This window comes from Thunnus thynnus, chromosome 20 (genome assembly GCF_963924715.1).
Source record: "Thunnus thynnus chromosome 20, fThuThy2.1, whole genome shotgun sequence".
In the NCBI taxonomy this organism is placed as follows: Eukaryota; Metazoa; Chordata; class Actinopteri; order Scombriformes; family Scombridae; genus Thunnus; species Thunnus thynnus.
Window position 1 is genome coordinate 22,034,726 of NC_089536.1, and position 12,634 is coordinate 22,047,359.

Consider the following 12,634-nt stretch of genomic DNA (forward strand, 5'->3'; position numbering starts at 1 on the left):
GGGTACAATTTACTCCTTGACACAGGCCCTTATCTTGTTTATCAATGCTAGCTGTGAAAAATAAAATCAAGAAATTATCATGTTTTAGCATTGTCATCACCGAGCTGTTAATGGCATTTCAGGATGTGACTGTTTGAAGTAGGCACGGTACTGCTTCACTGCCTTTTTGGTATGAAATGCAAAACAGCCTGTTGATCTGACTGCAAATGCACACAAGCACACTAACACACATACTTCTCAAACACATGAATGCACTCATAGATACAGCACGCACTGTGACCTTTTCCCTTTCAGTTTGAATGGTGTGTACTTTAAGTATGCATGACATCCATAACAAATGAGACGAATGGGAGAGAGATGCTGCACAGGGTGTACAGAGCATGTGGAGAGGGAACAGAGACTGTGGTCATCAGTGTCTAAATGCAGCTATCCTGTCATACTACTTTATGCTGTTGTAGAAGTAGAAGCCTCACAAAATGTACAAAATCTTGAGCAGACAATTTGTTGTAATTCCCAGCTCCTTACAGAAAAACCAGTAGGACATAATTTCTAATATTTCTAATCTCAATGACGGCACAGTAGTTCAGCAAATATGTCTCATTGTACAGCCAAAGTTCTACAAGGGCTGCATATGCATTTAGGGAGAAAGGTATCAGTTGAAACCTGACCATCGAGGGTACACTCCAATAAAAGAACACAGTCATCCCCAAAGACTGTTTCTGTAAGTATATCACAGTGTTCTGTAATATGTAAATCACAGTTCATTCCAGGCCTAGTGAGTTATTTTTTCTATATACCTTTATTATCTGTTTCCACCCATATCTATTTGTACAGTCTTGTTATTTGCACATTTTATTTAGTTGTATTTCTTGTATTTTCCTGTGTAATAAAGTGTGTCAGTTGAGTCCAATGATGAGATACAGTACTTATGTATACAAGGATCAATTGTTTATGTGTTTAATCTGCAGAGGGCTTGGCTGTGGGGGTTGGATTTGGAGCCATTGGAAAGACTTCATCTGCTACTTTTGAGAGTGCCAGGTAAGATGGGTATCAAGGCGATAAATATACATACATACACACATAAACTTCATTTATCCAAAATATCACCTTTTTACACTGGCAAGTGAGAAATTAATTGCTAATGTATCGATTCATCTGGCAATTTGGGCATTTTTTGTAGTTTGTGGTGTTATCAGTAAAGAAAAAGGTATACATTCTATATAGTATCACACCTGCACACAAAACTAAAGATCCCACCAGGATTATGTGCAGGAACACAATGATTGGCTTGCCAAACCGGAACATTGGTTTAGTCATAATATTTTGTATTGTTAAGGTAAAAGCCTTGAGGTAGTTAAGTTTAGGTATAATGCTGAAACATGTTTAGGTTAAGATTAAAGAAGGCCAGGATTAGGTAAAGATTGGTCGGAATTTCCATCTTTGCCCATAACTGTGCTGTGTTGTGTGCTGCTGACATCTAGCGGTTAAACCTTGGTACTGTAAGGAGCAGTGACAGTTGGGCAGACATCCTGTCTGGCCAGTACAGGTGAGACTCTGGCCTCATCCCATTTTATAATCCACCCAGACCAGCTAGCAACTGATCATGGATGGCTGCTCTCTTTATGAACCATTTGAGAGAATACAAGTGAACATAACTAGTAGCTTCAAATATATTTGTCAATTATAACACTGGAGAAAATTTAACCAGGATGGTTACAGAAAGTTCATATTACACCTTGGCTTGTTGATATATTAGATACAGATAAGAGTAGGGAATACAATCTACTTATACACCTCATATAGTACTCCCTTTGTCTATTGGTATGTGTATTTAGATACAGATCTGGATCCAGATACAGATTAAACATGTTTTCTAAAATAATAAATTTAGAGGATTATGCAGCAGAAGTATGCATTTCTCTGGGTGCTATCCGGTTTATCCATAACTTCACATTTCAACACTTCTAAGTGTGTCAAAATAACATTTTGAGAAAGGAAGTGGATGAAATCTATTTTATGTGATGTGGAGGCATATTGTGTAGATTAATGCATCTTTTTTGGGACGTTTTTGGGAAGTGGGACTCCATCAATTTTACACATAATGATCCGTGTATTTGTTATAAAGAGTACTTCAAATTTTGAAAAGGGTTAGAAAAAGTCATAAGAGTTGTCTCAGATTGGGATTGAGACTTCAAATTTTTAACAGAAAGCCTGTGTTGTGAAAAATGTGAGCATTTACCAGACAAGAAAAGTCGCTATTAAGTTGAATTGGGAGAGTGTCAGTATGTAGCCGTGACAAATCTTTTTAATGAACTGATTGTAATGATTCAGTACACTGAAAAGGACTGCTTTGCCCATCACTGTCGTGGTACGAATACCATGATAGTATCGTATTGTGAGTTCATCTGTGATTCCCACCCCTATTGCATTGTTGGAAATGTAGGAATCCATGGTTTTTAGAACTTGACATGGATGTATTATAAAAACTGGATACCGGACCAAAAATGGCATCCATTCAGTCCAATAAGAATTGCTTGGCTGGCGCATACGCCAAAAAAAGTTTCTAACTTCCGGGTTTGCTTCCGTGTTATGTGGCCCACTGAATATTTGCAGTAGTGTTTCTCCCGCTGACCCCACCCGTAAGTTCCTGCTCAGCCCATAGACTCCACACTGTGATGACTTATCAAATTTTGTAAATCGTTTTTCTCGGCTCAAGGAATGTTCTACAAAAATAAAGCCTCCATGGATCAAAAATTCGTAATAGAAAGACACATAATTGACCTTGTTTGCAGTTTTAGTTTTACATACGTCTCTTTTTCAATGGTGGTCTACGGGGAAAATGCTTTTTGGGCTGCAGGGAGATTTCTCACTGCAGTACCGCAAGTGACCACTGGGAAAAATTGGCTGCAAAGCTTAGCAGAGGAGCCCTCTTCAGCTCTTATAATACTGTCTTTATTCTGTCTCTTGTGAATCCCTGGACTTAATAAAAGTGCAATGCTAATTGGTTGGGCCCCTTTGACCCACTGTATGCAAAATTCTGACACCAAAATCTGCAGAGTGAGATATGCTGTTAAAGTACACTTCCAACCTTGCTAAGATCATTGTCAATTTGTAAGTACATGATAAACTCTGTTTAACATGACGGCAAATTCAGCCTTTTAAATCACATTTTATTGGACCTTTAAATTTAGTGTAAATCTAAAAACATCTTTTTTCTGTAAATCACCACAAGGCATAATTCATCTTCTCTTTAGCTTCACAGATGTAGATTGTCAGATTTTGGATATGAAACAGGCTCACGAGTTGTAATATTTGCTTGTAAGTCTTTGCCTAAGTAATTTTATATTTAGAAAACATCATCTTGATTACCTCACTTCTAGCGCGTCATCCCACGCAACTATACATTTAATTGGCCAGAAAGACACCCTGTTCTCTTTGTAGCACAGACAACAATAGAGCATTATCATATCATGGTGGGAGATCTCACCTATAACAGTTTCTAGGCAGCTCTTTTATTTCTCCAGAAGTAGGTTGAGCTGTTGCTGATAAAGCCCTGCTTAAAGCCCTGCAGAGTCTCAGCTAGTTGAAGCTGTGGGTTCCCCAAGTTGATCAGCAGATGCTTCAAATACTCCTCCATCAGATCTCGCACCTTAACAGTGGAAAAATGTGAACTAAAAACACACAAAAGTGAAATTTTGAGGGTTTTTTTTCATACATTCTTACATAAATAAATTGAAGGCTTTCATTTCAAAACACCAAAACATTAATAAAATGCTCCTACAGTCATTTTCAGTTCAAAATCATGACTACACTGGACAACCTTGATGGCAGCTGTCTGGTGCTGTGGTGACATCTAGTGGTGACATGATGGCACTGTAGAGATAGCGGTGAGATGTTGAGCAGGAGTTTCATGCTTGACAATTACAGATGTGACTCTGACAATAAAATAAGTCATAACAGTTAGTTGTATTATGCATCCCTTTTTTTTGGAGATAATCTAGGATCCAATCCAAAGTCATCTTGGCAGACTCAACAAAGTCAACTTCATTACACTGATACAAAAATACTATAAATCCAACATTTCTATAAAAAATGTAGTGGTTAATGATTCATGTCATTGCTCAAAGTGTCCTAATAAAATCAGAGATAAGAGCAAGGAATGTAACATTTGAACTAGTTTTTATTCCAGTATGTTTACATTTGTAGCCACGCTAACGCTGTAGCCCTGTGAATGGCAGTGTCATTGGGTCAGTCTGTGGTTTGGTCCACCACTCTGATCCAGACTGAAATATCTCTACAACTGTTGGATGGATTGCCATAAAATTTGGTACATTCATGTTCCCTCACAGCATGAATCTTAACCTTTGTGACACCTGCACCAAAACACCATGCTGATGTTAGCATTGAGCTCAGAGCATCACAGTGCGCCTCACAGAGATACAAGCATGGCTGAAGACTCTTGGTTTCGTTTTCCCCTTCATTAGATGAAAGGTTTTCTAGTTTCAGTGACAGTCTGTATTACATTTGACCTTTGTTGATATGCTGAGGAAAACAAACTAGAACAGAAACTGGAGTAATCTGTCAGGTTGTGTTGGTTAGAAATGAAACTATATCACAAAATCTACAGTGCCGTAAGTCCTCATGAGGTCGGTTGCTAATATTTGTTATAAAGAGATATAATCTGACTGTTAATTTGTTGTTTTTTGTCTCCTCAGAAATTTGGCCATTGGTATTGGCATCCAGAATTTCCCAGAAGGTTTGGCAGTGAGCCTGCCACTCCGGGGTTCAGGGGTCTCAACATGGACAGCTTTCTGGTGGGGAAAGACATATGTCTTTGCTAATGCATGGGCTGAGTACAGTTACATTTAATTCAGTATCAGTTAATGATGCTGTTGTGCCCTCAGGTACGGCCAGCTAAGCGGCATGGTGGAGCCCATTGCTGGGCTGCTGGGCGCCTTTGCTGTGGTTTTGGCAGAACCTCTGCTGCCATATGCGTTGGCGTTTGCTGCCGGGGCGATGGTTTACGTGGTGGTGGATGACATCATACCTGAGGCTCAAGTCAGGTGGGTAAAGGAAGAAGGGATAAAAGCGATAAAAGGTGAAAAACAGATGAGAAACAGATGTGCTCTCTCTTTCTAAATCTCTCTCTCTCTCTCTCACTCTTCTCCCATTTCTCTGCTCCAACTTGTTGTCACCAGTGGGAACGGGAAGCTGGCATCCTGGACCTCCATCCTGGGCTTCGTAGTGATGATGTCACTCGATGTGGGGCTGGGCTGAGGTCACCATGACAACTGGCATCGTGTCAACAAAACCCTCAATGGCCATGAAGTCATCACAGTGCTGCTGACCTCAGTTTTAAAAAGGGGACCAAATGAAGTGTTTTATTCAGGAACACTGTTTATCTATTTTGTTTGAATTGTTGCTACTTGAAATTTATCAGAAAGGCAGAGGGTGACTATACTTGAACAATTATCTTTCACATTAATGGCAGGTGTCTCATTTTGGAATGAATTTATAAATATTTAATTCATATTCTCCTGTTTTCAGAGCTTATGAATGTTTTTTGAGAGGACATAGCTTTTTGAGTTCTTTTTCAAGACAATTGCCAGTTCTTAAAGTTAAATATGTTATTTTTTTAGTTTACTTTCTCCAGTTTTTGTGTTTTATCATGATGGCAAAACTTGAAGTCTGGTGTTTGATTTGGTCATTTAAGGCGTGGGAGTGATTGGTTTACTGTTTGAGACGTCTTCTTTAAAAAACTAAAAACAAATAATAGTCCCCTTTTCTACCAAATGTAGTGCCTTCTGCTTTTTAGGACAGTCAGTCTGCTGACATCTGCAGGTCAGTATGAAGAATCACATGTCGTGGTCTGTGTGTAATTGTTTAAAATGTTGAAACTGACGCTGAATTACATGTGAAGTAATTATATAATTAAACAGCCAAGTGATTCTCAGTTTTCTTTAATGGCCCTGAAAACCTTGTTTTTCCTCGAGTGATCTCTGTACTTGCATTTTTGCACTAATCAGGATTTAGCAATATTTAAATCAGAATCTGGTAACAGTTGTGGGGTTGTTTGGTTAAGCTGCCAGGCCACTGTCAAATCAAATCAAAAACACACCCACGCAGTCCTAATGAAACATATTGCTTATTTAGTCATGAAAATTTAATGTTATCAAGAAAAACTGAAGATGTGAAACCAAGTTGGCAGAGGCTTTTAAGGACGGGTTCACAGTTTTTCAAGTCTGTCCTAAAACAACAGTCAGGTGTCAACAGGGAAACACTGTCCAAGGAAACACAAAGAAGGAATTTGATGCTAAAAAGAGTGTAAATGTGGCAGATATCCACTTGATATGACTAACTCAGACTGCTGAAGCCTCATATAAGCTTCACATTAACTATTAAATGCATTTCTGCACAAAATGTATGGACACACTGTGGATTTTTACCTCCATCACTTACATTTGAAGGAGATCTTTTAATATCCAGTATGAACAGGAGGAATGATTACAGCGAGGAAAACCTCTTTCACTGTTCATATGGACACCTGACTTTAAGGTAGGTTTATGGTTTTAAGTCACTCAATACATTTTATCCATCTGCATTTTCTATAGAAATTACTGCTAAGACATGAACTTCTAATATTATTTTCTTTCAGATGCTAAACCTTTAAGGTTTCAACTTCAAGTTAATCTTTCTTCTTTGTATCCAACACTTACATGCTTAAATATATAGAAACATGCAAGACGTAAGCTTATTAAAGGCTGTTATGTTGACAATATCAATATTATATATTATTCATAAAAATCTGAGATAAATATACACATTTACCATTTTACTGGCAAGTTTACATATTTAATACATATTTTCTAATGTATATAGATGTGGTTAATGTTTGGAAGATTTGGAAGAATCACACTCATCATGTCAGGAAATGTTTCATGTGGTAGGAGGGTGGGTATTAGAGCAGACCAACTTATCATTATACATTTCCAAAACATTGCTAAATGACTTACTCTTCAGATTTTGACCAGAATTTTACTCCGAGCAGCTTTATACAGACTGACACAGATCTTTTTGGAGCACAACCGCAGCAGCCACATGTTTTATCATAATGTACTGAGGCAAGCTTGTTAGTTTTCAGAGGAACAAACAGCTCCTCTAAAATAAATAACTAAACTAACTTGTGATCAACATGTGACAAAGTGATGCAACCTCTCAGAGAGGTCCTCCAATAGCTAGAAGGTAAACGCTAATAATAAAACATCAGCACACATCACTTATCCACACATTTAATGTTTTGACTTAAGAATCAGTCTTAAGAGGACAGCACATAAACAGAAGTCAGATTAAAAAAAAGACAAAGACTATGGAGCCACAGTCTGCAAATAAAACAAAAAGCTTTAGCTGCGATAAAAATGTCACACATTAATTCATGTCACTTGCCTCCAGGTCACTTAGCTACAGGACAGTGACTGGGACTGGCTTGTATTGCAAGAAGTTAATGAGACTTGTTGGCATTTCCAGCTGGTCGATGCAGTGGATCTTGTTGATCTTTTTGAGGTATCTGCGGATAGCGAGTCGGCACTGTGAAGTCAAGGCCTTTGGATTTCCTGGAGACACAGGAGACGACAGGAAAAAGGTTATCACCAGGGTAACATAATAGGAGTCACTTTTGAAGTATATTATTTTATTTCAGCACATCCCTTTATCTAACAACGTCTGTCAAGCCCACAAGAATATTTTTTGTGGCTGTTCTGATGCACAATTTAAATACAGTAATGTCCATTCTCACCGATGCCCTTTGACATGTGTAACTGACAACCTACTTTTTAAATTTGAGCTCTATCATTAAAAGGAAGAGTTTAAAGTTTAATTCAGTGATCACAGCCTCCCTCCACTAAAAAATGTGTTTTTATTCTTGTTCTTTCTGTTGGATTTTTCAGCTGTTCAAAATGAACTGTTGCTCCATAAAAATCTGTTTGAGTCAGAAATGTGTGTTACGGCAGCAGTGCACCATCCAGTGCATTTAATTAAAGAACTAACATGTACAGTATGTGATTATATGCAGTTTGAATTAACACCTCTTTCCTGCAGAAGTAGCTCCACAGCCTCATTCTGCTTCGTGGACTTCTCGATGATCAGCGTGGGGAGGTAGACATTTGCACCAAAGTCGATCAGAAGCTGGATGTACTCCACTCCGCAGCCATGCCTGAGGCACATCTCCAGCACAGTTTTAGGCTGCTTGATAGAACTCAGCAGCTTTGCATCTGTGCAGTTGTAATCTGGGTCTGCCCCATACAGGAGCAGCAGTTTGAAGCACTCCATGTGTCCGTAAACGGCAGCCAGGTACAGCGGCCCGCTGGACACCCTGGCTCTAGAGGTCCAGAGTAAGACTTTGGAGCGGGAGTTCACCTCTGCGCCATGTTTAAGCAGTTCCTTCAATATTTCCACATCACCCTCCCGAGCAGCAGTGAGGACGGGGGAGCAGTTGTTGGTTGAGCTCCCGTTGGGGTTGGCGCCGGCTCTGAGAAGCGCTAAGACACAGTCCAGGTATTTCCCACGAACAGCTGCAAAGAGGGGCGTCTGGGCCTTGACATCCACACAGTCTACAAGGGCGCCATGGGTTAACAAAACCTGCAGACAGCTGAGATGGCCTTTAGACACTGCAGCGTGCAGAGGCGTGCCTGCAATGCCCCAGCCACCTCTGCAGTTGATGACCTTCTTGTAGATTTCTTGGCAGAGCATCTCATCAAGGAGTCTGTCATTGTTTTGTAACACCGCTTGTCTGAGCTGGGAAATTTCACAACTGCTTTCTTCTTCTTCAGAGGTCCTTAACTGGAGCATAGGACCTGCTGAAAAACGCAAAGGCAGACAAAATAAACTAGACACCAAATACGTACATGACAGAGACTCAAAAGATAAAATAGAAACAAAAAATTAAAAAAAAAACTTGACGGGGCTCATCTTAAGGTATGTGCAGTAACATATGTGTTGTGGCTACAGCCTCATTTTTACCCCACAGCACTATTATCTGCAGATGTTCTCTTGGGAGGGAAGGAGGGCTGAAAAGAAGCTAGAACCTTTTTGTGAAGTAATTTCAGGTTGTATAAAAATAAGTTTATATTTAAATGACACTTTAAAACGAATTTTGTCAGCTGTACCTGTGAAACTGTCACCCAACACCTTCCACCAAACTCCTATCAAAATATTCACAATTTAATGTTTAAAAGCTTGTCTTCTGAAGTGCACACAAGATTAATCACAAGCTATTTTTGTTTCTGAGTAATTAAGGTCTTCTGGAAAATTCGGCATACAAGTAATCAATAAAATATCCCATAATTGAATACATATTTATAGCTAAAGCTGTCGTCCTCTTTGACCTGTGTATTGAATGTATGCTGAACTAAAGACTGGCAAATGTTAACTTGTTTGTTCTGTATTTTACAGTAGATACAGACTGTATCTACTGTATATAGAGATTAGTTATATGTAAATATACAGTCACATATCAGAGCAAGTAACGGGCTTTCCAACAGGAACAATGTTGCTAATATTCAGCTAAAACCACCCACGCAGCCATTTAAATATCATTAAAATTGCAAATTTTGTCGCGTTGCTGTAAGTATGTCTCCTTGCTAATAAGTGAGAGTCAACATGAGTCAACATAAAGAGGCTATTCCGTTTTCTTCGTTTTACATTACCTTAGCTGTGTCACCATCAGCTGCTCCTTCTTTTTCCTGTTTCTTCGTCTTCCTCGTTGTGTTTGTGTTATGGGTCACATTCAGTTTAAAGTCGCATTGGCGCCCTCTTGTGTTTCTAAGTGCTAGTTAGAAACAGAAGAAGCCTCTAATTTCTGGAGGCTCGAGAGTGGCACTTGAAATATTACACACTTTTAGTAATAAATTAATTAGTTGAATTTTATAAAGTTATTATAACTTAAATCTGTATTTTAAATGTATCATGAAACTGAAAAGTAATAAAATTAAAATTAAAACATCATTACATTTGTGAAACCCTATTAAAAAAACATTATGAAATAAATGATCATGAATTCTGTAAAATATATAAATCTTTCCCATTCAATTAAATGAGAAAGTGTGTCCAAACTTTTGACTGGTACTGTATAAAGTAATACTATTAGGCTATATAGAGGTGCAGAGGATCAGATGTTGGTGAAATGAAGATTTTATGTAATATTAAAAGCTGGTTTTAAATGCTTTACCTCTGTACTGTCAGGAAATGTAATTTTCCACAGAGGATGAATCCTACTGATCATTATTATTATTATTATAATTATCATTATTATTATTGTTATTGTTGTTGTTATTGTTGTTGTTGTCTTTATTTAACAAGCACCATGCACAAAAAATATTAATCTCAAAATGAGAAGATGAGATGATTTATGCCAGATTTAGCTATTAGCTAATTTCCATCTGCAGTCCCTGGGCAGGTACACACAGAACAATTACCAGATAGTAAAAACATTTACATGCAACACCATTACATAGTCTCTATCACACTAACAATTCTACAGACAAATCTAAAAACACAAATAAATACATAAATTCATGACATTTCAAAATCTGAATCACTGTAAAAATTAATGACTGGTTGCTCAATATCCTTTTTTTTTTGCATCATTGGAAAAAGAATGAATGTCTGTGCAAGATCCCCTGACTTTCCCTCCAGCTCAACCTTAAGGTTGACATTTTTAGCTTTTAGTGAAATGTCTGGCACAGAATTTTGTACAGACATTCATGACTTTGGCAATCCCCTGACTTTTCCTCTAGTGCCAGTTATGTGGACATTTGTGGTTATTGGTGAAATGGCTCAACAACTATTGGCACGATTAACATACATTTTGCGACATTCATCCCACTCAGGATCTAGTATAATAACTTTAGTGATCCCTTAACTTTTCATCTAGCATCACCATCAAGTCAAACTTTTGTGTGTCCAATACTTTGGTTTATGGTTAAATACCTGCAAAACTAATGACATTCCTATCAGCCTCAACTATGCTTTTTTTTGCATAAAATTAAAATAGACAAAAATACATTGGGCTACTTCAAATTTTACTTAAGTGCAGTATTTGAGTAAATGTACTTCATTACATTTACCACTGGAATTGACACTGCAATGAACCATCTTGCAGCTCCTGCGCATCTCCTGCTGAATCTTCTAACTCAAAAAGAGAAATACAATTGTTTCCATAGTGATGGACCGACAATTCCCAGCTATGACCGCCTTATCACTGCCTTCAACTTTATCTGTTCTCTCTCCAAGCAACACAGATGGCATCCTTTCTTTTGAAACTGGGTCTATTTCTTTTCTATGTGCGTCACAGAGTCTTTGTTTGGTTAGTGAGGAGGTCTTGGTGTTAGTGCTCAGACAACAGGCCACCGACACAATGCAGGAGAAAGAACTTTCAAGATCTACCTGCTTCACTAAAAAAAAAAAGTGGCAACCAAGAACAAGATACTGATCCCTCTAAATTCCCAAAACATATTAAAAAAGCAACAATTTGCACCAAACAACACTACTAGTACAATGTCTCTTTGGTCTCTGAGACTTATTTCTATCAGTGCCCTTAGCTGCATCCTGCCTGAGTGAGTCTGCTTGTTTCTATTGAGTGCCAGAGGTTTTACAACATGGTAATGAGCAGCGCTGGCCTCCTCTGTCCACTCGGCTTCTATAGCTGTTGCTGAGAGACAAAGTGGAAGTCACCCAGGCGCTCAGAGAGACTGGAGAAGAGGCCTTTAAAACGACACCACCATAACTCACAATGTGTTTGTAGGACAAGGGGAGGGGGTGTTAGTGGAGGGAAGAGTGAGCGTTGGGGTTAAGATAAGGAAGAGGGATTGAAAGGAAGACTAAATAGTCACTTTTCAACTTGTACAAGAACACTGAGGATGAAGAGTCTTGGAGCAGAGACAGAAAAAAAGATGAGATGAATCCATACATTTTATGCAGTGATGGGAGCACATTGATTTCTACAATGCTCCAGTGGTGATCAGGCAGAGTCTTTCTTCTTTAGGAGAATATGACTTGCTCTGCAAGATGACAGGCACACTGGCTTCACAAAAGCAGACACTGTGGATTCTTTGTGCGGTTTTGATCAGCACAGCCGGAGGTGAGAAGCTTCATCTTGTATTTAATTAAGACTAAAAATAAAAATGTGATGTTGTCTTTGTGCAAAATTCTGGTTTTGCTTGCCAGTTTCTGAGAGATAAGAGTTCAGAGTTAGCTGCTGAGGCCCTGGAGCTCCACAGTGTAGAGTAGTTGGGTAGATGCTTGCAGAAATGAAAATCTTAATCTCCAGTTTCCCTATTTAACAACTGTCTGGTTGGGGAAATGAATGTACTGTTTATTGAGACTGGGTTTAACCATTCAAAACACAAAACAAAGACATGGAGACATGATCACACTGTTGTTCTTGTAGTTTTGGAATTAAACTTTGACTCTCAGTTTTCCTCCATTCATTCATTAAAATATCACAACTGGAGTTTTTATTAGCCTGTATTTCATGGTTTATACAGTTTTCCAGATTCATATTTATAGTAACTGCTGTTACGGCTTTGTTACTTTGGGTAGAGACAATCATTATACAAGTATTATAAAAAGAACAGATATT

At 38.4% G+C, this 12,634-nt stretch overlaps 3 protein-coding genes across 5 annotated transcripts in view; 2 read left to right on the forward strand and 1 right to left on the reverse strand.

Annotated features, from left to right (window-relative positions):
• Positions 1 to 5,964, forward strand: part of LOC137171978 (zinc transporter ZIP11-like) — a 132,950-nt gene extending 126,986 nt beyond the window's left edge. For both annotated transcript variants that reach the window (XM_067576216.1, XM_067576217.1), the window contains exons 7-10: positions 969 to 1,038; positions 4,716 to 4,814; positions 4,905 to 5,063; positions 5,199 to 5,964. In XM_067576216.1, the coding sequence (XP_067432317.1) occupies positions 969 to 1,038; positions 4,716 to 4,814; positions 4,905 to 5,063; positions 5,199 to 5,277 (407 nt within the window). In that variant the 3' untranslated portion in view covers positions 5,278 to 5,964. The remainder of the gene's footprint in view (positions 1 to 968; positions 1,039 to 4,715; positions 4,815 to 4,904; positions 5,064 to 5,198) is intronic.
• A 1,309-nt stretch (positions 5,965 to 7,273) lies between these two features.
• On the reverse strand, positions 7,274 to 9,810 carry LOC137171979 (ankyrin repeat and SOCS box protein 12-like). Of its 2 annotated transcripts, none has more exons than XM_067576218.1 (3): positions 9,702 to 9,810; positions 8,082 to 8,852; positions 7,274 to 7,610 (listed from the first exon to the last, which is right to left on the reverse strand). In XM_067576218.1, exons 2-3 carry the CDS (start codon positions 8,842 to 8,844, stop codon positions 7,459 to 7,461), a joined length of 915 nt encoding a protein of 304 aa, XP_067432319.1. In that variant the 5' UTR covers positions 8,845 to 8,852; positions 9,702 to 9,810; the 3' UTR covers positions 7,274 to 7,458. The 2 variants fall into 2 exon arrangements, with proteins under 2 accessions (XP_067432319.1, XP_067432320.1); XM_067576219.1 differs by having other exon boundaries at positions 8,082 to 8,849; positions 9,702 to 9,778.
• Positions 9,811 to 12,060: 2,250 nt separating this feature from the next.
• The window catches only part of pkd1b (polycystic kidney disease 1b), a 31,809-nt gene continuing 31,235 nt past the window's right edge, over positions 12,061 to 12,634 (forward strand). Inside the window, exon 1 of the mRNA XM_067576733.1 lies at positions 12,061 to 12,133. Within this exon, the coding sequence (XP_067432834.1) occupies positions 12,061 to 12,133 (73 nt within the window). The remainder of the gene's footprint in view (positions 12,134 to 12,634) is intronic.

Coding starts and splice junctions, on each gene's coding strand:
- LOC137171979 (XM_067576218.1), bottom strand. CDS start 8,844: ATGCTCCAGTTAAGGACCTCTGAAGAAGAAGAAAGCAGTTGTGAAATT. Junction 7,611..8,081: donor GCTACTTCTGCAGGAAAGAG/GTGTTAATTCAA, acceptor CTGTGTCTCCAG/GAAATCCAAAGGCCTTGACT.